The sequence below is a fragment of the Hyperolius riggenbachi genome, chromosome 9 (assembly GCF_040937935.1).
Source record: "Hyperolius riggenbachi isolate aHypRig1 chromosome 9, aHypRig1.pri, whole genome shotgun sequence".
Classification (NCBI taxonomy): Eukaryota; Metazoa; Chordata; class Amphibia; order Anura; family Hyperoliidae; genus Hyperolius; species Hyperolius riggenbachi.
The window spans coordinates 197,207,683-197,235,150 of record NC_090654.1 but is presented as its reverse complement, the minus strand read 5'-3'; the positions used below and the strand labels follow the sequence as shown (position 1 = coordinate 197,235,150).

General features: G+C 43.3%; 1 protein-coding gene across 1 annotated transcript; it reads left to right on the top strand.

The window, feature by feature from the left end:
• On the top strand, positions 1–24,749 carry PSMA6 (proteasome 20S subunit alpha 6). Its single transcript, XM_068251774.1, has 7 exons — positions 1–138; positions 12,600–12,694; positions 14,968–15,049; positions 16,119–16,274; positions 16,379–16,557; positions 22,413–22,507; positions 24,584–24,749. Exons 1-7 carry the CDS (start codon positions 63–65, stop codon positions 24,639–24,641), a joined length of 741 nt encoding a protein of 246 aa, XP_068107875.1. The 5' UTR covers positions 1–62; the 3' UTR covers positions 24,642–24,749.
• Positions 24,750–27,468: the final 2,719 nt, after the last annotated feature.

Sequence of the window (27,468 nt, the reverse complement as noted above, 5' to 3'; positions counted from 1 at the left end):
TAGTGAAGCCTGCGCCGCGCGATTCAGACAGCACAGGGAAGCGGCAGCAGCTTTGTCTAGTCATGTCTCGGGGTTCCAGCGCTGGGTTTGACCGGCACATCACTATCTTTTCCCCTGAAGGGAGGCTCTATCAAGTAGGTGAGTGAGCAGATCCTGCCTTCCTTCTTCCCCTGCTTATTGGTGCTGGGATCAGCGCTGCTGTGTCACTGCACACCGGCCTGCTGGAAACATGATGGAGCCAGTTACTTTCATTTTGTCTCATCATCATCACTGCTGTACATGCGTATCTTACAAAACTCTTGTGTCCCTTTCCTGGCCATTCACTGACTTCTCTACTGTAGAAATGGAGATCTACGACTAGTTTTATAATTCCACTGGATGATACTAGAGAACACGAGGGAGAGCGAAGCTGCACATGTTAAGTGCATCTGAAATAAGGAGCATACCTGCAAACAAAAACTGTGCTTGCATTATCTTCACAAATACAATTCTGTACATGCTATTTTGAGGAGATTTTATTTTCTGGCGCTAGTCTATTGTAGGGACCCAGCAGGAAACCTCATAGGGAAATTTAGATAACTTGATTGGGTGGACAACACTCTCTCTAACTGCTAATTTTCCAATAGGTTGTAGTAAAGTAAACTATGCCTTCACTATTCTGCAAATCACAAAGCTTTGCGCTGTAGAAGGTGCTGTGATTGGACAAGTTTCTTATGAGGATTCTTGCTGGGTCCCTTAAAGTGAACCTTAGCAGAGATTTAAAAAAAAAAAAGTTTCACTTACCTGGGGTTTCCCCCTACAGCCATCCTGTGCCCTTGCCAGCCCTCGACTATCCTCCGCTCTGGTGCCCTGCCGCAGGTTAGTTTCGTTTTTAGCTAAGTGTCGGTCCCGGCTGCGTGCATCCTTGTTCACGTTCCCATTGTCAAGCACGTCCTGCACAGGCGCTCTTAGGGGTAAACCCCAGGTAAGTGAAACTTTTTTTTTTTTTTATATAATCTCAGTTAAGGTTCACTTTAACCACCCTGGCGTTCTATTAAGATCGCCAGGGTGGCTGCGGGAGGGTGTTTTTTTTAACTAAAAAAAAACTTCCATGCAGCCAACTGAAAGTTGGCTGCATTAAAGCCCACTAGAGGGCGCTCCGGACGCGTCATTCTGATCGCCTCCGGCGATCAGAATTAACAAGGAAGACCGCAATGAGCAGCCTTCCTTTTTTTGCTTACCTCGTCGCCATAGCGACGAGCGGAGTGACGTCATGGACGTCAGCCGCCTCCGATCCAGCCCTTAGTGCTGGCGGAACTGTTTGTTCCGGCTACGCTGGGCTCGGGCGGCTGGGGGGACCCTCTTTCGCCGCTGCACGCGGCGGAGATCAGGTAGCACACGCGGCTGGCAAAGTGCCGGCTGCGTGTGCTGCTTTTTATTTCATGGAAATCGGCCCAGCAGGGCCTGAGCGGCAGCCTCCGGCGGTGATGGACGAGCTGAGCTCGTCCATACCGCCCAGCTGGTTAAAGCAGTGTTCCCCAACGCTCTCCTCAAGGCCCACCAACAGTGCATGTTTTGTGGAAATACACAAATGTAGTTAATCCACAGAGTAGATATGCGAAGTTCGGATCTTTTTAATGATCCGGATGATTCGAAGCGGATCATTGAAAAGATCCGGATCTTTGATCCGAATCTCAGATCATTATACTACGGATGTATTCGGGGGTGAAATGACTAGCAGGACAGGACTTTCCCTGCTGTGGACAGAGAAGGGGAGGAGGGTGGACAGACAGAGAAGGAGAGATGGTGGATAGAGACGGGCAGGGAGTGAACAGAGAAGGGAGGAAGGACGAGCAGAAATGTTTGTTTACACACAATACCCACATGCTGCAATCATGCTTTACATATATTTCACCTATATGTTCATCTGTATACTTTGAAAGCAAACCTCGCACAGTGAAAGAAAGCATTCCCAGAAGTGAAGTGCAGCTGTTTAGGGCAGTGCAGGAGGATCATATTGCCCTGCAATCACAGTGCCTGCAAAGTTACTGAGCTGTGCTGAGCTGAGCCAAAAGCTTCCAATTTGTTCACTGTGCACAACTACGAACAGGCAGCTTATAATGAGCAGCACATTGCAGCCAGTATGTGTGCTCTACACATATCTGGTAGTTGCACCCATGTCCCCTCTCTCTCATCTACCTGTCCCTGCAAGGCTGGCTCCCCTCCAACAGAGCGATCCATCTCTGCTCTGCTTCCAGGAGCCCGCTGAGAGGGGGGGGGCGTGTCACTCCTGGCCCGCCCCTTTTGCGATCCGAATCACTCATTTTGATGATTCGACTCACAAAATAGATTCGGATCAAAGATCCAAATCGTTCATGATAATTGCTCCGACTCCTCTCCTTCACAGCCCTGATTTTGAGGTCTACAGGAAGCCAGTAAAAGGACTTGCCAAGAGGGGAAGCTGAAGTGGAGCGTCGGCCGGAGTGTATAAGCAGCTGGCAGCTGCGTGCATAACAGATTGCAGGGGTCGGGGTCTGGTCTCGGAAAGTCCAGAAAACTTGTATGGGTAATTTGTCTCCTATTATATCCTGGTACCCACTAGACTGTCACAACTGCATGACTGAGTCACATTATTATGATTGCTGCCTAGTGGTGTCAGGGATGCACAGCCAATGACGGAATGCATTTGTCATAAGGTGACATGTCACTATAGCAACTAGGAATGAGCATTCTGAATGCTATGGAATAGAGCTAAAATGTTTAAAGTAATGCGCACCAGGGTGGGGCGCACTTCACCCTCATCACTGCCTTTCTGCGCTGTTCTCCATATTGAGTTCCAGCTCTCTAGCTTCTTCCTCCTTCAGACTGAACAAGGAAACAGCTGGAGAACTGAATTGCAATGGAGAGGGCAGCGCACAGAGGTGGGGACGTGGGCGAGTTGCTCATCCCTAATAGTAACCATGCAGTGTTCTCCCCAGAATCTTTTGTCAACCGGGTGGCATGAAAAAGTCGCTGAGTGGGTTGCTACCAGGGGAAGGCAGGGCCGGCACAACTCTGCTTACAGCATATGAGGAAGCGAGCCGATGACAGCTAGCTGGTCCCCTAAAATCAGGGCTGTGGAGTTGGTACAAAAATCCTCAAGTTAGGATTCCTCCGACTCCTCTAATTTGCATATTACAATCTTGTTGATTGAAAGTATGTAACATGAAATGTATCTAACTGCCAGCGCTTAGGAACTTTAAAAGACAACTGAAGTGAGAGGGATATGGAGGCTGCCATATTTATTCCCTTTTAAACAATACCAGTTACCTGGATATCTGGCGGAACTTCTGCCTCTAGACTAAAACTAGTCCTTGGTAAGAGTACTTGTAGAAGGTATAGACAGGAACAAAGAACATCTTCATCAGGCCCTGGGCAATGTAACTATGGGTACATGTAAGAGTGATGTGCAGGTACTCTGCAGGGGAATGAGGCGATTCTTCCTCTATTACACATTCTTCAGATACAATCTGAACCAGGTTTATGGGTGATAGACAACACCTCTGTGTTGAATGTGCACAACATTCTCAGTGGATTCCCTGCAGCTCTGTGGGGAGTGCATATGTAGAGTATAGTACTACTGTGTAACAAAGTAAACCTGAGGCAGATGAAATTAAAGTCTTATACACACATGGGGCTTCCCCCAGCCCCCTTCAGGCTAATCAGTCCCTCGCTGTCCTCCTCCTACTTGGATCTTCTGCTATGGGTCCAGGTACTCAAGCCAGTCAGGCGTAGTGCGCATGCCACACTCCACCACTGGGAGCGTACTACACCTGCGCAGCACTATTGCGCAGGTGCTGAATGCTCCTGGCTGTGGGAGCGGCACAAGGCCAGACTGCGCTGACTGGCTGAATTACCAGGACTCCTAGCAGAAGAACCAGGTGACTGAGGACAGCGAGGGACTAATTAGCCTGAAGGGTGTTGGAGCAAGCCCCAGGTATGTATAAAACTTTTCTTTTCATCCGTCTCAGGTACCCTTTCATTCGTAGTCATCACATTTTTAACAACATATCAAATTATTTGATTTCATGGGCAAAGGGAGTGCATACACTTACATAAACCAGCATCAACGCAGAATTATTTCCATCTCATTGACCATCTCTATTAGTGACACCGCTACACATCAGACTTTATACTTAAGGCCCGTACACACGTCTGATTTTTTTTCGAACGACGGGTCGTTTGAACGTCTCGTCGGTCAGTCGTCCGCCCGCTAAATCGGGCATGTGTACAGACTGTCGTTCGCGTGATAAGACTGAGTTTGAGCGATCCGCTGGGCGGATCGCTCAAACTCAGTCTTATCACGCGAACAAGTCTGTACACACGCCCGATTTGGCGGGCGAACGACTGAACGACGGGACGTTCAAACGACCCGTCCACGATAATCAGCCGTGTGTATGGGCCTTTACAGTATAGATGTTATTTAGTATAAATAAAGAGATTCCGGTGTACACATCATATACACTGTACAGTCACAATCAGATATGTATGCGGTGACTGCTTTATTGAAGCAGCACAAGTAACTGTTGAGATTTTTTTTTTTTTTCATTTTTGTGGGCTAAGCAGAGCTATTACTGCATATAATTTGCATAGGAATGTTAATACTGGCATATTATTGCTCTGTGTATCAGTTATATAAATCTAGTAATGCGCAAAAAAAACTGTGTACTTTAAATTTAAGATTTTAATCTTATGAAATAAGGCAATCTTATGTGAAACAGGCATTTCTGTCCTAGTGAAAGTGACCAGCAATATATACAGGTCCTTCTCAAAAAATTAGCGTATTGTGATAAAGTTCATTATTTTCTGTAATGTACTGATAAACATCAGACTTTCATATATTTTAGATTCATTACACACAACTGAAGTAGTTCAAGCCTTTTATTGTTTTAATATTGATGATTTTGGCATACAGATCATGAAAACCCCAAATTCCTATCTCAAAAAATTAGCATATCATGAAAAGGTTCTCTAAACGAGCTATTAACCTAATCATCTGAATCAACTAATTAACTCTAAACACCTGCAAAAGATTCCTGAGGCTTTTAAAAACTCCCAGCCTGGTTCATTACTCAAAACCGCAATCATAGGTAAGACTGCCGGCCTGACTGCTGTCCAGAAAGCCATTATTGACACCCTCAAGCAAGAGGGTAAGACACAGAAAGAAATTTCTGAACGAATAGGCTGTTCCCAGAGCGCTGTATCAAGGCACCTCAGTGGGAAGTCTGTGGGAAGGAAAAAGTGTGGCAGAAAACGCTACACAACGAGAAGAGGTGACCGGACCCTGAGGAAGATTGTGGAGAAGGACCGATTCCAGACCTTGGGGGACCAGCGGAAGCAGTGGACTGAGTCTGGAGTAGAAACATCCAGAGCCACCGTGTACAGGCGTGTGCAGGAAATGGGCTACAGGTGCTGCATTCCCCAGGTCAAGCCACTTTTGAACCAGAAACAGCGGCAGAAGCGCCTGACCTGGACTACAGAGAAGCAGCACTGGACTGTTGCTCAGTGGTCCAAAGTACTTTTTTCGGATGAAAGGAACTTTTGCATGTCATGCGGAAATCAAGGTGCCAGAGTCTGGAGGAAGACTGGGGAGAGGGAAATGCCAAAATGCCTGAAGTCCAGTGTCAAGTACCCACAGTCAGTGATGGTCTGGGGTGCCATGTCAGCTGCTGGTGTTGGTCCACTGTGTCTTATCAAGGGCAGGATCAATGCAGCTAGCTATCAGATTTTGGAGCACTTCATGCTTCCATCTGCTGAAAAGCTTTATGGAGATGATTTCATTTTTCAGCACAACCTGGCACCTGCTCACAGTGCCAAGACCACTGGCAAATGGTTTACTGACCATGGTATTACTGTGCTCAATTGGCCTGCCAACTCTCCTGACCTGAACCCCATAGAGAATCTGTGGGATATTGTGAAGAGAACGTTGAGACGCAAGACCCAACACTCTGGATGAGCTTAAGGCCGCTATCGAAGCATCCTGGGCCTCCATAACACCTGAGCAGTGCCACAGGCTGATTGCCTCCATGCCACGCCGCATTGAAGCAGTCATTTCTGCAAAAGGATTCGCGACCAAGTATTGAGTGCATAACTGAACATAATTATTTGAAGGTTGACTTATTTTTTTATTTTAAAAACACTTTTCTTTTATTGGTCGGATGAAATATGCTAATTTTTTGAGATAGGAATTTTGGGTTTTCATGAGCTGTATGCCAAAATCATCAATATTAAAACAATAAAAGGCTTGGAACTACTTCAGTTGTGTGTAATGAGTCTAAAATATATGAAAGTCTAATGTTTATCAGTACATTACAGAAAATAATGAACTTTATCACAATATGCACTTTTTTTTTTTTTTTTTTTAGAAGGACCTGTACAGTATGGTACTAGGCAAACAGCTTATTCCACTGTTTGCTTAAAAAGGTTGTTTGAAGTTTCAAACTAAATAGCATTGTGATGCAATATTTGTTGTTTAACTGCTTGTTATAATTTAAGTATTTTCCTAGTATTGGCAGTTTTTCTATATAGATTGTTTTATCCATTGAAGTACTCATTGCTTTGTAGGTTTGTCCATTTAAACATTTGCTGGTCATAAACTGTTCTTTACATAAGAGGTTGCACAAAGTAAAGGACACGTGACTGATATGGAAGATTAGCAACATGGCATTGTGGCTAATCACATGGGGGCCGCGCAGCTCCTCTTCCTGCAGCGTGGCTGCCCAGTAGTCGCATGAGACCGACCGCACATGCGTACTAAACCGGAGCCGCTCGTGTACAATAACAGAGGAGGAGCCCTTATCTGGAGGGGAGCTGCACTCAGTGACAGGGGACATCAGAATACAGAGGGAAGCCTCAATAGGATCCTGTGGCTTCACCCTCTCCAAGTTATGAACTCATTTTGATCCTGAGCTTAGGATCACTTTAAATCAAGCTTGTTCAGGGTCTGTAGCTAAAAGTATTAGAGGTAGGGGATCAGCAGAAAAGCCAGGCAATGTGCATTGTTTTAAAATGAATTAATTTTGTCCTTTAACCGCCCTGGCGGTTAATTTTTTTTGCCAAATAGGCAAAATTCCCTTTAAAAAAAAAAAAAAATTGTTTCATGTAAAGCTACCAGAGTGGTAGCTACATGAAACACCACTAGAGGGCGCATGTGTCCCTCTAGTGCTATCGTCGCCGGCATCAATAGCAAACAGGGGAACGCGTATATAACGAGCTCCCCTGTTTGGCTTCTCCTGTCTCCATGGCGACGATCGGAATGACGTCAGCTGACGTCAGACGCCTCCGATCCAGCCCATAGCGCTGCCCAGAACTCATTGGTCCGGGCAGCGCAGGGCTCTGGCGGGGGGGGGGGGGGCCCTCTTCTGCCGCTGCGTGCGGCGATCGGCGATCAAGCTGTGCGTGCAGCTAGCAAAGTGCTAGCTGCGCGCACAGCACTTTAAATGGCGATAATTGCCCCACCAGGGGCTGAGATATCTTCCTGCGCGGCATAGCCTTAGCTCAACTCGGGCTTACCGCCAGGAAGGTTAAAGGGAACCTAAACTGAGAAGGATATGGATTTTTCCTTTTAAAATAATACCAGTTGCCCGACTCTCCTGTTGACTCTGTGTCTCTAATACTTTTAACCACAGCCCCTGAACAAGCATGCAGGTCAGGTTCTCTGACTGAAGTCAGACTGGATTAGCTGCATGCTTGTTTCAGGTGTGTGATTCAATTATTACTGCAGCCAAAGAGATCAGCAGGACTGCCAAGCAACTGGTATTGTTTAAAAGGAAATATCTATATCCCTGTCAGATTAGGTTCCCTTTAAAGGGCAACTAAAGTGAGAAGACTATGGAGGCTGCCATGTTTATTTCCTTTTAAATAATACCAGTTGCATGGCAGCCCTACTGGTCTGTTTGGCTGCAGAAGTGTCTGAATAACACCAGGGAAACAAGCATGCAGCTAATCTGTCTGATCTGCTGTATGCTTGTTCAGGGGCTATGGCTAAAAGCATTAGAGGCAGAGGATCAGCAGGGCTGCCAGGCAACTGGTATTGCTTAAAAGCAAATAAACATGGCAGCCTCCATATACCTTTCTCTTCAGTTGTCCTTTAACTAGTTAGCCTGAACTTTAGAAACCCCATCAGAATCCCGGCTATTTGGGTAGCTAATTTGTGCATAATGCCAGTAATCTCCAGCTTTTGTTTCTTGTAAAATAGGACAGTGGAAGGATGACGGTAAAATTTGAAGCTGGGAAACAATGATTGCATCAGACCTTTCAGCCCTGCTTTCATAGTAATGTACAGTTTACAGGAATGGACGGAAGTGGAACAGAAATTGCTGTTCTAGTTATTAAAAGACAGGTCACTATCGATAAGCATGTCCTCTTCCACTTTTGTTCTTACTTGTGAAAACTATTTTTTTGGTTTGTTTGTTTGTTTTTTTGGTCACATTAAAGCGGAATATAACCCTGCATTTCAACTTTGCTCTAAAACGTTATTTACAGCATATTATATGCAAAAAGCATTTTTTTTTTACTAGACCAGCATTGGAAGGGTTAAACACAGAGGTTTAAAGTTCCGTGGAGAGATATGCAGAAGTTCAGATTGTTACATTCTATTTAGTTATATGTATCTATTCAGAAATGTTACACACTCTTTGGCTGTCCTCCAACTCCTTCTCAGTCAGAGAGATGAGTCACATTCAACACTTAGATACATTTATGTAAACAAAATGTATCTATGTCAGCTTCGGATGCGTCTGCAGAAATCTCCAGGAATTTTAAAGCACTGTGTAACCCTTCCAATGCTGGTCTAGTAAAAAAAAAATGCTGGTTGCATATAATATACTGTAAATAATGTTTTAGAGCAAAGTTGAAATGCAGGGTTATATTCCGCTTTAAGAAGGTATTTTTCTAAAACCCCAACTAAACCCAAAATATAACAAGGCAAATATTAATAGCAATTTGTTTTATCATGCACAATGGGTCACTAAGGCTACATTTCCACTAGTGCAGTGCGATTCCGTTGCAGAAAACACGTGAATTCATACGCGTTTGTATGCAAATTTTAATGCGAAAATGCACACATTTTTGCATATTTTTGTAAGTGTGCAATTATAACGGTCAGTGCCTGTGTGCTTTTTTTTACATTAATTTTACACAAAAACATACGTGAATTCGCATGGAAAATTTGCATGGCTAAAATGCATGCTATTACATTACATGCGAATTGCACACTATGCTTGTGGTGTGTAGATTCTTATGGCTCTGCTGTGCAGATTTTTTTTTCTACGCAGCCCAGTGCGCAGATTTCTTTGCTAGTGGAAACAGGCCCATTGACTTGTATTGGTTATGCGAATCTGCATGCAGAAAATGCATGTGAATTCTCGCTAGTGGAAACGGGACTAAGGGCCTTTTTCCACTAGCCTGCGATTTGCTTCTGATCGCAAATCGCAAGGTACATTAAACTAATGGAAACTGCAGCAGCAATTTCCATTAGAGCGATCCGATTGCGATGCGGTTTGGTCAAAGCGCGATCGTCGTCCTGCCGCGTTTTGTATGCGATTGAGCTGGACTATAATGAATATAGTAGCGCAATCGCATGGTGGAAATTGAAACGCGATTGCGATCGCAATCGCGATCGCATTTCATAGTGGAAAAGAGCCTAAGGCTAGGTTCACAGTGGCCCGTTACATTGTGTGTGTGTGTGTGTGTGTGTGTGTGTGTGTGTGTGTGTGTGTGTGTGTGTGTGTGTACGTGTGTGTACTACAATGGAGACTGGACATAGACTAGGAACTGCAGTGAAAAAAACCTTTTTACAATAATTCTTTGGGTAATGTATTTCAATGGGCTGATGCACACCAGAGCGGGTCGGTTTTAGCTGAAACGGAAAAGCTCGGGTTGCAGCATTTTTTTGATTTCGGATGCTTTTCTGCCTCCAATGTGAGGAAAAATGCAAACCGATTGATTAAAACGCCAGATCTGAGCGGTTTTCCAGGTGTTTTTGTTACAGTAGCTGTTCAGTAACAACTCTACTGTAACAATATCTGTAATCTTCTACACAAAAACTCTACCAAAAACGCTTCACTTTAAGTAAAAAATGCTACACAAAACCACAAAAAGCTAGCAAAACGCTTCATAATAATAGAAAACGCTTCAAAAACTGCTAGCGGTTTGCGGATCTGCTAGCGGTTTTTGGTGTGCATTAGGCCTCTCTCTCTGATTTACGTTCTGACATTTATCACATGGCGACATCTTTACTGCTGGCAAGTGATGTCAGTGGAAGGAGAAGCTGCTTTTTGGCAGTTGGAAACAGCTGTTATTTCCCACAATGCAACAAGGCTCCCACAGTGTGATGTCAGTAACTAGATGCTGACATCACACTGTGGGAGTAGTATCACCACAATATCAGCCATACAGACCCCCCTAATGATCTATTTGAGAAAAGGTAAAAATGTCTCTAATACAAATCCTGCATGCAGCGAATTAAAATAATGTGATCCGTTACAATGCAAGTTTACATGCAGAATTATTCTGCGCTGTAACTGATGCCTTGTGAACAGGGCCTTAGATGATCCTGAACAATCATTTTGCTGGGAAAAATCTAAAGTGTGTAGGTAGCTTCGCTAAGCTGGGTACACGTGTGATGACTGTCACCTGGAGGGGATTGCTAATCGATACCTCGGGCAACAGTTCAGGGCCGCGTTCTGTACAGATGCCTACAGGTTAGGGAGGGGGTAGTGCCGACAGAGCTGTGCACCGCGGATTGGGTGAGTTGAGGAAAAGGATGATGCCCTCGGCTGCATTGTGGGAGGGGTTGGGGGGCTGTACAAGCGATTCTCGGTCGAAGCAGCCCCCACCAGAGGCACACATAGTAGAAAAAAGTTACTTTTTTAGTGTAATGCAAGTTGGCCCTTAGGTACGCTATAAGATCCTACTACATGTTTGTAAATACACTCCATTATGTTCAAAAGAATTCAATTGCCAGGCTATTTTACACTGAGAGGACTTACCTGGGCTGTCTGTACTGAAAACCAGTGCAACGCAGAGTACAGGTTTAATTTTTTGGGTTCTATAGAAAGTTATAGATCAATCCCGTTTTTTTATAAATGTTTGTACTGAATATTTTTTTGCATTAATAAAGTGCTTGGATAAGATGATTTTTTTTTTTTTTTTTTTTCCCCCGAATCTGTTCCTTGATTGCTCTATAAACCCATATCCTTTGGTTTTGCAGAAGATTAGGTTTAAAGGGAACCTGAAGTGAGAGATATGCAGGCTGCCATATTTATCTCTTTAAACATAACACAAAAGTGCTCTGCACTGCAAAAGTAACGCACAAGCTACAGTGCGTAGCCCCTGTGACTCCTGGAAGTCGCATGCTTTTTTTTTTCTGAACTGCAGTGTGTTGCAATTGTTCCACTTCACCCTAAAAGGAAATAAATATGGCAGTCTCCATATCGCTCTCACTTTAGGTGTTCCTTAAAGAGACACTGAAGCGAAAAAAAAATGATGATATTATGATGTATGTGTAGCACAGCTAAGAAATAAAACATTAAGATCAGATACATCAGTGTAATTGTTTCCAGTACAGGAAGATTTGAGAAACTCTAGTTATCTCTATGCAAACAAGCCATTAAGCTCTCCGACTAAGTTAGTCGTGGAGAGGGCTGTTATCTGACTTTTATTATCTCAACTGTTCCTGGACTATTTACTTTTCCTCTGCTAGAGGAGAGGTCATTACTTCAGACTGCTCTGAAAGACTCATTTTGAATGCTGAGTGTTGTGTAATCTGCACATATTATAGAATGATGCAATGTTAGAAAAAACACTATATACCTGAAAATAAAAGTATGAGAATATTTTCTTTGCTGCTAATCTTCTAGTAATTATTCCTAGTACACAACCAATTCACTATATCATATATTTTTTTTCGCTTCAGTGTCTCTTTAAAGAGAACCCGAGGTAGTTTTTTTTTTTTGGGGGGGGGGGGGGGGAGCAGATGGGACACAGAGGCATGTTCTCCGCCTCATGACATGCATCTGTGTCCACACAACACCACACTATAGTCCCCCGATATTAGCGACCATATTTGTCACTATCTCTGAGGTGAACTCAGAGGGATTCCCTGTTCAAAACTCCCTCCAGGGACGTTCCTGCAGGGTTTCTAGAGCAGCTCTCTCTCCCTGGCCGCGCCCCCTGCCGCTCTTCGGCCTCCCTGCACTCTGTGAATGAGAAAATGAATCTCACATTCCAGCGACGTGGTCGTGAAAGTGAGCCATTGCGGCCCACAGGCGTGGCGGGCAGTGGAGGTTTCGGAGGCTACCTGATCCGCTCAGCCCTAGGTAGGATCAGGTAGTCTAGTTTGTTGTTGGTTTTTTTGTGTTTTTTAAATTTTATGAGCCCATTTCAGGCTCTCTTTAATGGACCTTTGTATGTAATGGGTCCTACAGCTGCACATAGGCTGCATACACTGCTGATCAGTGTAAATGTTAATGGTATGAACAACATGCTTTGTTTATTTATATGTACTGCCGTAGTATTATCCATGAAAACTGAATTTTGTTTTTTGTTTTTAAATACTGTTTGCATGTTTTGTTTTCCAGAATATGCATTTAAAGCCATTAACCAAGGTGGCCTCACATCAGTGGCCGTGCGGGGAAAGGACTGTGCTATTGTGGTTACACAGAAGAAAGTACCTGTAAGTCACACCTGTTTGAAGCTTCACGTATAACTGTTACAAGGAACTTGAGTAGAGGAATATGGGTGCTGCCATTGCTGACTTCCTTATAGTGTCACTTGCCTGGCTTCTGGGCTGCTCTTCTGACATAGTGACCTAAATACATGTCTAGGCTTGGCAAGATATGGGGGAGAATCAGCCCTGCATATACGGGGGTGGGGTGATGCTGCACATATTTCTACACATACCTTATATCAGTTATTCACATCCATGAGGTTCTACCTACCTGCCATGTTTAGCATGGTATTAAATTCCACCTCTGAGTCTTGCTGTAGCTGAATGATACATTGGACCAGATTTACAAATATCCTCCAGTGCAGGAGACTATTGGAGCACAATGGTGATGCTGAGGATTGGATTTGGATTTAGGCCTCTTTTCCACGGACTGATGATAGGCAGTGAAATGCCTCTCAAACTCTCACAACTGCTCACTGCTACCTGGAAACTGATTGCCGAGCACACAGCTCGACAATCTGTGGAAAAGAGGCCTTACTGCAGTGTGTCTATTGGAAGCAGTTGGAAAGGCTTAGTAACCCTTATGAGAGTCAGGCCTCTTTTCCACAGTCAATTGAACTGTGTGCTCAGTGAGGGGCGGTGTCTGGGTTGGAGAAGTAAAAAAAAAAAAATAGATGGATCAAGAAAAGAGATACTCGCCCTGTAATTTGTTCATGTTGTTTGATCCACCGTGAGCCACTGCTGAGAGACATGGAAAAATGCAAAACACCAACTCCCTGTATCGTTAAACTACATACATATACATGCACAGAGGGAGATACTGCTTGCTTGGCAGTTGGCAACAGCCAAAATTTTAGGTTCACTGACAGGAAACTCATTGTGGAAGGGTTTCCACCTCAATACCAGCCACACAGACATCCCTGATTATTCAAGGAAAGATAAAGCTTTCTTGTGAGAAAGGGGTTATTGGCTACTGTTTCGGTTAAAGGGAACCTAAACTGAGAAGGATATGGATTTTTCCTTTTCAAATAATACCAGTTCCCTGACTCTCCAGCCGATCCTATGTCTCTAATACTTTCAGCCACAGCCCCTGAACAAGCACGCTCCGGTCCACGTGGCGGTGATTGACAGCGCCGGTCGCGCAGGCGCAGTACAGGCCTACCTGGAGGTCGGCCTGACATCATCGCAGGGGACCGGGATGGAGCTGCGGCGAGGGATATGCTGGGAGCTTGGGGCTGGAGGAAGCCCCGGGTAAGTCTCGCTTGTGTTTTTTTTGTTTTTTTTTTTTCTTCCCCTAGACTGGAGATTACTTGGAAATATGTTCTTCAGATTTTTTTTTTTGTATGGATTTCTTTCCGTGTCACATAATTGGCTTCTTCCCTAAGCTGGCCAAATACTCTGACAGAGATATTAGATTGTGGACTTTTTTTTTCTTTTCTTAAAGGACAACTGAAGCGAGAGGGATATGGAGGCTGCCATATTTATTTCCTTATAAGCAATACCAGTTGCCTGGTTATCCTGCTGATCCTCTGCCTCTAATACATTTAGCCATAGACACTAACAAGCATGCAACAGATCAGAGGTTTGTGACAGATCTGACAAGATTAGCTGCATGCTTGTTTCTGGTGTAATTCAGACACTACTGCAGCCAAATAGATTAACAGGGCTACCAGGCAACTCCTATTGTTTAAAAGGAAATAAATATGGCAACCTTCATACCCTTCTCATGTCCGTTGTCCTTTAAAGTGGACCTACTAGTGTTTTGTTTGGCAGTAATATGCCTGGCAGAAAAAAAAATGCATAATTCTGGTTCTATCTTCACTAGATTTCTATCACTGCAGCTCTCTTCCCTGCCGATCTCTACTGACCATTGATGGCACCTTGGCCATCCCCTATACCACATACGATTGCTTTCCCGTCTATTCATTGGTGCAGAGCGCAGGAGTGCCAGGACAGCTGATACTTCCAGTCTTTCCCTAGTGTGATGCAGGTGATATCATTTCACATTTGGAAAACACTCCAGGAATAGAGGGACCACTGAGAGGTTCCATCGCTAGTAAGAGTGGCAGTGGGGGTGATTTGAGGACAGCAAGACTGCTGGTTGAGAATCTCACTATAATTATGTGACTTGTTTTATGTACTCTGTGCTGCAGGAGGAGTGTCAGAGCTATACAAATGTGTAGTGATATCACAGGTTAAAAGGATGTCATCATTCCTTTACCTTATTACCTCTCTGAAAAATAAGCATTTAGAAGTAACTCTCTATTTTGTGAACACAGGACAAGTTGCTAGACAGCGGCACAGTGACCCATTTATTCCGGATTACTGAGAGCATCGGCTGTGTGATGACGGGAATGACAGGTAATATGACAAGGCAATTGTTGTATGTGATTGTCCCCAGGGTGCACCTCTATTGTGCTTTACTATGATTATCTATATCATTTGGTCACCAAACTCTCTGCAATAGATAGATTGCAACATTAAACAATACTATGCAGTGGTATTACAGCGTTAAACTGTGGTACACAAAAGTGATGTAACAGAAACAATGGTGGGCAGATTGCAATTTAGGGATAAATATGGCAGACCAGTCACTGAGAAGAGCACATGGGGACGTGGGCCCTGCCAGATAGGCTTACAATCTAAGGGGTGGGGGGAGAGGTACACATAAGCAGGTGGGGTGTAAATGCAAGGGAAGAGGTTGGAGCTATGAAATTGAGGGATGAGCCGTGGTGAACAGTTGGGTCTTTAAATTTTTAAAGCCAGCTTGAATTAGTTGAAGGTGGGGGTGAGCCTTATTGGTGGTTGGGGGGGGGGGTCTGCAAGTAAGCAAGTGACCTTGCAAGTGATGCAGGGGTTGGACATCTGTAGAGTATTGGAGTGGAGAGATCGGGTTGGGGAGTATCTCTGGACGAGATCCGACATATATGAAAGGGAGGTTCTGAGGACGACGGACCTTGAATGGGGCCACTAAAGCAGAGTGGCAGGAGGAGTGGATGAGCCAGGCAGCTGCATTCATAACAGATTGCTGGGAGTCCAGAAATTATGGTGTTTCAGTAGTCCAGAAGGGAGATGACCAGAGCATGCATCAGGAGTTTAGTGGTGTCAGGGTTAGGTAGGGGTGAATTTTGGCAATGTTGTGGAGATGGAAGTGGTACGAACTGGAAACATTCAAGATGTGTGGGGTGAAGGATAGTGTTGAGTCTAGCGTGACACCCAGGCAGCTGGGCTGATAGAAAGGGCTGACGGACATGTTGGCAATAGAGATTGCACAGAGAGGGCTTGATGAACTGGGTGGGAAGCTTGCATTGCATCATACTGTGATTACTGTACTGGACGTCATAATAATCCTAAAAGACGTTCTCTTTATTTGCCTATTTCTCTTGCCTCTCTAATCTGAGCACTTGTCACTGTTTCCCCATACATCTAGCTGACAGCAGGTCGCAGGTGCAGAGAGCGCGCTATGAGGCTGCTAACTGGAAGTACAAATATGGCTATGAAATCCCAGTCGATATGCTTTGCAAACGAATTGCCGATATCTCTCAGGTTTACACACAGAATGCAGAAATGAGGCCATTAGGCTGCTGTAAGTATCTTCATAGCCAAAAATATGTAGTCATATTCTTTGTGTAGCTAGCACAGTAAAGCAGATATTCTGCATTGTTGGTATGTCCCTCTGTCTGCTTTCAGGCATGATATTAATTGGCGTAGACGAGGAAAATGGTCCTCAGGTTTATAAATGTGACCCAGCTGGTTATTACTGCGGCTTTAAGGCTACTACTGCTGGTGTGAAGCAGACCGAAGCTACTAGCTTTCTGGAAAAGAAAGTGAAGAAGAAATTTGATTGGACGTTTGAGCAGAGCATTGAGGTAGGTTGACATCTTTCCAGGCTTTCTCTGACCAGTACACTATTCAAGTGCATCTCTAATCAAATACAAAAATTTTACCTATGTGTAATAGTCCCTACACTCCGATCAAAGATTACTGTCCAAATAAGTGTAACACAGTACCTGGAAATGGCTCTAGATACAATTCATACAACTTATAATTCCAGATACCTAGATAAGAATATTCGTCAGGTCTGTCTGTACATTTATTTTACACTTAGTACACTCTTAATAATGGTCTTGCAAGACGCTCATTCTTAACCATTTTAGGCAGCCTCCTGCTGTAAACCTTTGCTGTTTAGTGAGGGGACGCTGCCAGCCCCTGAGATGGGAAATAAGTGATGGGGCATGGTTTTCCAGCATGCCCACTCAGTACCAAGACTGATAGTTTTGGATAGCCTAAGTGGAAAGTGTGCATCAGCAAAGAAAGACATGTAATCCAGGTGATCTCCTTAAGCAAGGACACTTAAAGGACAACTATCAAAGCTGAAGATTTTGCCAGAAGCCATGAAACAGAGAGAGAGAGACTTGGGAATGATAAATGGTTGTAAGCACAAAAAAAAAATAAAAAAAAAAATAAAAAATATTGTCCCCCTAAACTGCACAATTTTATTTAAGAAGGAGATACCGAGAGCCCAATATAGTGTAGTATGCAGAGGGTAATGTGGTACAATGTAGTGTGAGAGAATTATACTCACAAACAAGGGTTACCACTGAGGCAACCACTGTATATGCAGGTGAGGAGATTGGACATGTCGCTCTCTGTAGATAGGAAGAAAGGTAGGGGTGGGTCCCCCCTCCACGGGTGGTCACTTGCAAACTCGTAGGTGAACAGAGGCGCCAGCAGGATAAAAACAATCACTAAAAGTTTTAAAATATGCTGGGAGGAAGTGGTGGACTTGCCTCCTAAAGCAGACTAGACAACTGTCTGACATAAACAAGTAAATACTTTATTGGTACTCCAAATGGATGCAAGGACAAAGCCCGCTTCATCAGGCAATAGGCAGTGGACAAAGGCACATAATACAATGCTGTAGTTAGCCACATAATTTGCAATGATTTGTATACCCTTTAAAAAATATATATATATCCTAGTACATTGTATAAAGTGCAAATTGTTGCAAGAAGTTGCATAGGTGTTGCATGCAGTATATAGACCAACTGTGACTTTTATGGGGATAACAAAAATGAGGTAAACGATTTTTTTTCTTACCACTCTATATGTAGGTAAGAAAAGGGGGGCGGGGGCCTCAATACAAGCAATACTGTGCAATATATAGTAAGGTGCAACAAATGGTGGGGTGCCAGAATGACAAGTAAAATGGAATTGACTAAAGTGCAATAATGCAAGAGTGGCAGCCTATTGTTTAAAATGGAATATATAAAAAAATGAAATTGCTTTAACTAAGAGAATACAAAGTGTAAATATGTACATGTATGTCACAAAATGGGTCAAAAATTATATAATATATATAAAAGTGCTCATAAAAGAAAAAAGGTCCCTTGTTAAAAGTGAGTTTTAGATCAAGGTAAAGAGGGGGGGGGGGGGGGGGGGGCATGGAAAAGTGCTGAAAGAAAAGGAATATATATGGGCGCATCCAACACATAAATAAAATGTATGGAAATCCATGTTTGCCGCCAGATGTGAGTGTACAAAACAGGCTCATGCGCTGTATGGCAGGCGCGTCCGAGGCGGCCATATTGGACAAGGGCAAATGGTGTGGGCAGTGATAAGTCATGATGAGAAGAGGGGGGAAAACGGTGGGATGCAACTTGTGCTGTTTAGGGACGAATTTGGTGCACCTGCTGAGGGAGATAAGTGTGTGGGAATAGTGTTTAGGGTCTGTGACAAAAGATAAACACCAAAGAAAAAATTACATGGTTTGTCTATGGGCTAATAGGTAGCTGCCATCTAGTGGTAGTAATCTGGAATTGCAGCTATTGTATAATGCCTATTACATGCAGAAGGATGACTGCAGCCTACATCAAAGTAAAAAGCCATACTTCATATTAAACAAGAGCACACAAAATAAATGCATAAAAAAATAAGAAAATATAAAAAGTATTAAAAATTATAGACATTTTCTTCAATTAAACTGACAATTGGGTTATGATAAATTATTAAATATATTTATATATCTCCTATTGGAGTCTAATATATATTGGAAGCATGTACATATATGGGTCCGGGAATCATTATAGTCCGTCTGATATATATTTCTTGCCTACATATATAGTGGTAAGAAAAAAATTGTATACCCCATTTTTTTGTTATCTCCATAAAATTTACAGTTGGTCTATATACTGCATGCAACACCTATGCAATTTCTTGCAACAATTTGCACTTTTGAAAAAAAAAATATCCTAGTACATTGTATAGAGTCTACAAATCATTGCAAATTATGTGGCTAACTACAGCATTGTATTATGTGCCTTTGTCTACAGTTTGTCCCCTGCCTATTGCCCGATGAAGCGGGCTTTGTCCTGCGAAACGTATTTCATCCATTTGGGGCACCAATAAAGTATTTACTTGTTTATGTCAGACAGTTGTCTAGTCTGTTTTAGGTAGTAAGTCCACCACTTCCTCCCAGCATATTTTAAAACTTTTAGTGATTGGTTTTATCCTGCTGGCGCCTCTGTTCACCTACAAGATTTTATTTATTTTAGTATTTATATAGCACCAACATATTACGCAGCCCTGTACAGAGTATATGGTCTTGTCACTAACAGTCCCTCAGAGGGGCTCACAATCTAGTCCCTACCATAGTCGTATGTATGTGCATGTATCGTAGTCTAGGGCCAATTTAGGGGGAAGCCAGTTAACTTATCTGTATGTTTTTGGTATCTGGGACGAAACCTGAGTGTCCAGAGGAAACCCACGCAGACGTGGGGAGAACATACAAACTCCTTGCAGATAGTGCCCTGGCTGGAATTCGAACTAAGGACCCATCGCTGCAAGGCGAGAGTGCTATCCACTGCGCCACCGCGCTGCCCATATGCTAAACCACTGTGCTGCCCAAACCGTTGAAATGCAGCAGAGACCATCTGTCGTAGGGAATCCCGTTATGTGTTGAATCTTTAGTGTTGCAAATAGGGGTGTGGCCAATCAAACAGCAAAATCAGTTAACTCGTTGCACACTCACATGCAAATGCTCAGTTAAAAGCTGAGGTTTTGGTTTGCAAAAAAGTGTATTCTTTTGGGTAGCTGCATACGCCATGCAGATGCTCCCCTGTATTTGTATGTGTCCTGCAAGCATACAGTGCATCAACCTATCAAACGATTAGGAGCACATATCCTAACGTCCGCTCTTGAGACATAAACATTTACACTGCTGGAGCTGTTGTGCGCATGGATGTATAATGTAGCATCCTTTGAGGTTAGTCCGAGCCACTATTTGTCCCATGAGAGGACGTTAGGAAATGTGCTCCTAATCTTCTGATAGGTTGATGCTTTGTATGCTTGAATATTATAGGGCCAGAATTAGGACACATACAAATTCTGGGGGAGCCGGTTTGTGACACGTAGGTGACTACGTAAGATAATGCATGTTTTGCAAACTGAAGCTGTGGGGATAGTAGTGGTTCCTGGTTGGCTAGTCTGCAATGAGTATTTGCATGAGTTTGCAAAGACATAATTGATTTAGGGCCTGTTTCCGCGCCAAATCCGCAGTTTCCCCGCAGGCAAACAGCACCGTCGGCCGAATTGCCTGCGCTAGCGATTCGGTTGACATTGCCATCAGTTTCTGTGCGGGAGGCTGCAAATCCCATAGTCGTGCATGGCACGGCTGATGGGATTCGTCTGCGTACCCGCATACCCGGAAGTGCCGCAATGCATCTGAAGTGCTAACGAGCCCTCAGCCCTACTGCAAAAATGAAGACTTTGAGAATGTTCATAACAGAAAAACCCAGTTTCTAACAGATGATGCAGCCCAGCAGATGGCTAACCATTCTAATCAAGTAATGGTCTTTGCTCAGCTAATGAATAATCCTCCCACCTTATCTTGGCTAGTTCTTCTAGTCACATGCACATCTCCATTCCCTGCTCGGTGACCTGTGATGGCTGAATGCAATGTGGAAATGAAGACTTCCTCTGTAAAAACCCCACAGTTTTATATTCGGATATGTGGTTTTGGTTATGTTAAAAGCAGAAGTGGATTAAAAAAAAAACAAAAAACAGGCCAGTGCATACCTATGTCATTGTAACAACGATAGTTAAACTGTAACCTCTTAAAGTAAAAAAAAAAAAAAAAAATTATATATATATTTGAATAGAAATGTTGAGTTGGTTCTCGTATACAAACGCCTTCATTCTGTAGCACAGTTGGGGGGACGACGACAATGTGCAATGGAAGAAATAGGGCCACATTCACTAAATAGATGTAAAATTGCCTTGGCAATTTTACAGTTGCGTACACCAATTAAGTTGTGTGCAATGGCCAGTTAGCACAACCTGTGTTACCCAGGTAATGCACATGTTGTTAGGGGAACATGCGTTACCCTACTTGTATATCGCGTTACACTAGAAACATGTGCATTACCCGGTTAACACAAGTTGCACTAATTTCTCAAGGCACGAGCATACAGGGTAGCATTGCCGTTCACTATGCAAGGAAAGCAATTTGACTGCTTTTTAAAGAATATGGCTCAATGGTTGATACATTGACAACTGCAGCAACGTAGGTCTCCATATACCCACACTGGACTACTAATGCAAAAGGCAAGTCCTTTAAACACTTTACTGTAGGAGGTATTCTTATGCTATTTACTGGAACTTTTTACTGATGCTAGATCTGATTGTTCTCTAGTAGTGCTGCTATGGAAACCACACCTTCAGTATTTTTGGTGGACCCAACACTCCGGAGGAAAGCTAGTTCAGATAGGGAGGCGACATCCGGGAAGAGTTGGAAGCTGTGTGCACGGCCGCATGAGGGGGGCTGTCCGCGACCGCATGGGGGGGTCGTCGTGATTGGGCTGTCTGCACGACCGCGTGAGGGGGGCAGTCTGCTGTGTGCACTGCCGCGTGATGGGGGGGGCCTGTCTGCCGCGTGGGGGGGGGGGGTGCGTTCTGTTGGCACGGCCGCATGAGGGGGGGTGTCCTTTGTGTGCACCGCTGCATGGGGAGCGGTTGGATGTTGTGTAATGCAGCAGTCTGAGCAATTTTTGGGTACCTGGAGTCAGTTAGGGGTTTCATAAGCTGTGGAGTTGGATGGGTTTTGTACCGACTCCACAGCCTTGGTGTGCGATATGAATTGGCACTAAAAAAAAAAGTTTTATACAATACTGTAATATGTAATACCAAAACTATTTAGTAAAAAACACAGTACAGTACATTTTATACATGAGCATAACATTGTATGTATGAAAGTTTGTAACTTGAATGTTTGTAAATCTATTATGAAATAAAGACACTTGGGGAGACCACCATTCTGTATCTGATAAAGCATAAGATTAAGTGAAGCCTGTTCATGTTGGTAATGTGATAGATGGAAGTTTGGCGGTATTGGGCATTTTTATCTGACCTTATTTATAGATGCTGCAGGAAATGGCTGCTTGTTCTGCTTGGCACCTTTCTTTCTCTTTCTGATTCCCAGTAGAACGGCAACTGATATAAAACTGCCAAAGACTTTCTAAACACTTTCTCTTCCCTCCAGTTCTATAAATAAGGCTGCGATCTGGAGGCGGCTTCCTTTTCCCTCGTGCAGCACCATCGCCTCCTTGTTGTAAATTCTTATTTTATGAAGCCAGCTCAGCAATAGTGGGGATAAAGTGAGAGCTACAAGGAGTTTCATACTGAAAAGCTGATTGATCTGTTTATTCCCTTTATTGTTCCCTTGTAGACGGCCATCTCCTGTCTCTCCACCGTGCTTTCCATTGATTTCAAACCATCTGAGCTTGAGATCGGTGTAGTGACTCTTCAGGATCCAAAATTCAGGTTTGTGTACCCAGTAAATCCGCAGTTCCCTTCTCCTTTCAGAAGTCCTTGTGCCATGATATCCGATTCTCATGCCAGAAGTGAAGAAATTTTGAACTTCAGAATTGCTGATCAATGAGACATCACGGTGCCCACCCACGTGGCAATTTGATTGAAAGATCAGATTGGTTGGAAATGTTTTGATTAGATTGATGCCATTGCAGTCTTTTATGGCTGGCATTATTGAGAATGATTAAAATTACCTAAAAAGAAAAATTGCCGTGTGTGGGCACCACGTCCTGTTGCTAGCTTCTCTGCCTTGCTAGAGGGATCTTTTCTTGCTAAAAGCCAGCATCTTTTTAAAATGTATACAAATCAGTAGAACCATGCCTATCCTGGTATACACTGTACCTTTTATGCAAAACAGTATGAATGCTTAAACCTATTTCAAGTCCTCTTTATATTAAAGGAGAACTCTCAATGAAGGGTTGTGTATTAGAGGTATAACTCTAATTTTAGTACAATAAAACTTGTAGCATTCATCAGACTCCCTCTACCTAATGGTCTGTCTCACCCTATTTGTAAGCTTGAAATGCCTAGAGAAATAGTTTGCTAAACTAAAGCTGAACTCCCCCACTCACCATACAGTAGCATTGAGTAAGGTGAGTGAGGGTATGCTTGTCATACCCACTGGAGGCTGGTGTTGGATCCTTGCATTGATGCAATCCTTGCTGTTAATGTCAGTATCTTGGTCTCATATTCCTGTTAAGCACTTGCCACACTGACCTCCTAGTCCCTTTACTATAGACTATATGGGAATCTGTTGTTAACTAATTGGATATGCAGGAGGCCACACATTTGACATGCAATAGGACCACTGCTTGGAACAAAATATGATTAGAATGAACACAGCAGGAGGTGTGCAACACCTTTCTAAAGATATTTAAACTCCGGTCCCAACACCTAGGAGCTTATAAAAAATGCCAGTGTTTTTACGGACATAATCTTAGATTAACAGTTATTTACAATTTGGGCTTTTAGATCAAGGCAGCTGTGATATTAGTACAGTAGGAATCCCTTTATAGTAAACTTCAAGGGACCTGGCAAAGCAGTTTACTATACAGCTATTCCTCCGTTAACAAATGAGATTGTGACCGTATGTTTTTAACCTAAATCTGCTCTTAAATTTTAACCCTGTGCCATCTCTGTCCCCTGTGCCTCCTCTCTGCCCCATGTGTCATCTCTATCCCTTGTGATTAGAGGCACAAAGTTGTCAGAGCAGCAGTGTACACCTTCAGACTGCTGCTAAAGTGGAGCTTTTGTAAATAGATTGTCAGGGAGTTCACCATCCTCTGTAGTTGGGCAAGATTAGTAATGCTTTTTTAGGGCATTATTCATCAGAGGACAAGTTAAAGTTGGCACAAATAAAAGTACAGTTATCCTTAAAATGTACATGAGGTGACATGAGAGAAACCTATGTATGTACAGTACAAAACATTCATAACCATACTTGTTTTATTTTGCTGCCTGAAAGTTAATTTATAGACATGGAAAATACAGCGTCTGTCTTGTCTGTACCTTGTCCAGAATCTATTAGACATTACTGATAGGCTAATTACAGCCATAAAAGTTTTCTTGTCAGAATACAGCTTCTGAGCTCAGGGGAGTGATATAAAAAAGTAAATAGTTATTGTATTTTAACTCTGGGACACTTAATAGGCTGCCACTGAATAGAGACAGTAAAACATTAAACCTACTTTGTGAATGTTTAAATATAAAATAAAATCATGGAATGCGCAAAAAAAGGAGTAGGAGGATAAATATAATTGTTTACATCACACGTTTATTTTCACCTCGGGTTCACTTTAAGGAAGCTTGGAACTGTTCCCTGCCCACATGAAAGCTGGTTGAAAAAAAAAAAAACTTTGTTCAACTTTATTCTTCCTTACAAGGCAAATATAGTCCTTACAAGGAAGAGTCCCTAAAAAAAAAAAAAAAACTTTGTTATCCTATAAAATCTATATTTGTTACTGTTCTCGGCATGATATTTTCACAATCTCTTCCTTATAACTGTATGTCCTGTGTTTTGTATTGCAGAATCCTCACAGAAGCAGAGATTGACGTTCACCTTGTCGCATTAGCAGAGCGTGATTAGCAGATTGGCGGTTCTGACACGTGTCTGGCGTTTGCCTGCTGTTATCCCCTCTGTTTTCACTTGCTCTATATATCCTTTTCTCTGTACCAATAAACTGGTGTTTTTGAATTTTGGTTTCTAGTTTATGTCTTTGAAAAGGTTGATCTTCTCTCTAATCTTATCCTGGGCATACACGGCTCTATTTTGCCACTCGATTCTCCCGCACGATTCTGCAGTCAATTCTATTATCTTCCGCTCGTTTTTCTTATCTTTTTCCATTCGATACGATCGAGTGGGAGATCGGACATGTCGGAAATTATCTATCGAGCCATCTTAATGGCTCAAAAACGAGCCGTGTATGCCTAGCATAACACCCCAGCATAACAGAGCTCATTGTGTTTGTGTTTGCTGCAATTTTTTCCTGTCCACTGTGTCTCACTAGAGCTGGTCCGTGAGATGCAATAATTCCAGCTTGCATGCAAATTGTATACAGCTTGACACAGGGCCAAATGTGTTTTTGGCCCAGTTCCGAGCTTCATGCATTAAAGCGGAATATAACCCAGCATTTCAACATTATTAGCATATTATATGCAACCAGCATTTTTTTTTTTATTTTTTTTTTTTTTTTTTACTTAGACCAGCATTGGAAGGGTTGCACACAGAGCTTTGAAGTTCCGTGGATAGAAATGCAGACGCATCCGAAGTTTTAGATAGATACATTTAAGTAAACACAATGTAACAAGTGAGGAATGTGACACACATTCTCTGACTGTGCAGGAGCTCCCGGACACAGAGAGAGAGAGTCACATTCCTCACTTGCTACATTGTGTTTACTTAAATGTATCTATCTAAACTTCGGCTGCGGCAGCATTTGTCTCCACGGAACTTTAAAGCTCCGTGTGTAACCCTTCCAATGCTGGTCTAGTAAAAAAAAATGCTGGTTGCATATAATATGCTGTAAATAATGTTTTAGAGCAAAGTTGAAGTACGGGGTTATATTCCGCTTTAAATGCAAGTCAAAACTATTAGTCCCCTTTCAGACAGATGGATGAACTGCTTGCTTGCCGAGCAGTTCAGTCTCCCATCTGCCGCCCGCCGGTGCCGTTTAAATGCTGCCGAGTTGCAGCGGCTGTAACACCATGTGTGTCAATCGTTGAGATGTAGTGATGTCACTGAGGGTGGTGGAGGAACGTGACATGTTGAGTCAGCCACGCTCAGATCTGTTGGGGGGCACCTGTACAGTATTTTATACCAGTGCAAGGATATGTATATAAAAAAAAATTTAAGAAACTTGAAGAATTTATATACAAAAATGCAAAAAGTCTTTATGGAAGACAACACTTGTTCATGAAAGGTAAGCCCAGCATTGAACTTTAAAGGGAACCTAAACTGAGAGGGATATGGAGGTTTCCTTTTTAAACCATACCAGTTGCTTGGTAGTCCTGCTGATCTCTTTGGCTGCAGTAGTGGCAGAATCGCACACATGGAACAAGCATGCAGGTAATCCAGTCTTCTGATGCAGTGGTTCCCAACCTTTTCCAGGTCGTGAAACATCATGCCAAAAATTCAATATCCGTGTCACGTCACATCACGCCAAACATTCAGATATACGTGACTTGTCACATATGATAGAAAAATAAGGATAATAATCAGAAAATCAATAAAGAGTGCATTTTTCAGAACACACTTGAAAATGAGGGCTAGAGCTTTTCATGTATATGATTAAAGCACAATAAAGGGCTGCATCGACGATCTTCTGATGCTGCTGAAACAATGGGGGGCTCAGAAACTATCTTCCGATGCTGCTGGTGCAATGGGGGCAGCAGGGACAATCTGCTGATGCTGCTGGAACAATGGGGGGGGGGCCTCGGAAACAAGCAGTTTCGGGCTGCAGGGACAATCTGCTGCTGGTGCAATTTTCTGATGCTGCTGGTGCAATGGGGGCTGCAGGAACAACATACTTTCCAACTTTTGAGATGAGAAAGAGGGACACTTAAGCCACACTCCGTCACACCCCTAGTCATGCATACCATAAAGATTTCATAAGAAAAATGTTTTTCTATAATTCAAACCACTTTGGTCCTTTACATCCTGGTTCATTTTCCTTCTTCATATTAACATTTTAAAATTGGTAACATATCAATTTGCAGAATGGGAATAAAGTTTAGAGCCAAATGAACGATTTTTTTTCAGTAGAGAAATATATATATTTAAATAGAAAGAGGGACAAAGTCCTGAAAGAGGGACGAATGAGGATAAAAGAGGGACAGGGCTCCAAAAGAGGGACAGTTGGGAGCTATGGGGACAATCTGCTGATGCTGCAATGGTGGCTGCAGGGACAATCTGCTACTGGTGCAATGGGGGCTGCAGGGACTATCTGCTACTGGTGCAATGGGGGCTGCAGGGACTATCTGCTAATGCTGCTGGAACGATTGGGGGCTCAGAAACAATCTGTTGATGTTGCTGGCACAATGGGGGCTGCAGGGACAATCTGCTGATGCTGCTGCAATATACTGCTGCTAACACAAAGGGGGGGGGGGGCTTAGAGGGACACAATGCGGCTGCACAATGAGCATTGGGCTGCAGGAATAATTTGCAGCTAATGTTGCTGCTGGACCAGAATAGCTTGAGGGACAGTATTCTATATGATAGGTGGTGCAGGGACAATGTACTGCTGCCAAGTGCTCACATAGTGCCACAGGAAGAAACTTCCCTAACTCACCGCTCCATGGCCACCCCTCCGCCCCTTCCCCTCCTTCCCTCTAAGCATCCAGACTTTGGCTCCGTCCTCAATGTTCCGCCTCACCCTCGTGACTCGTAGTTAGTGAAGGCTACGAGAAAATGGCCG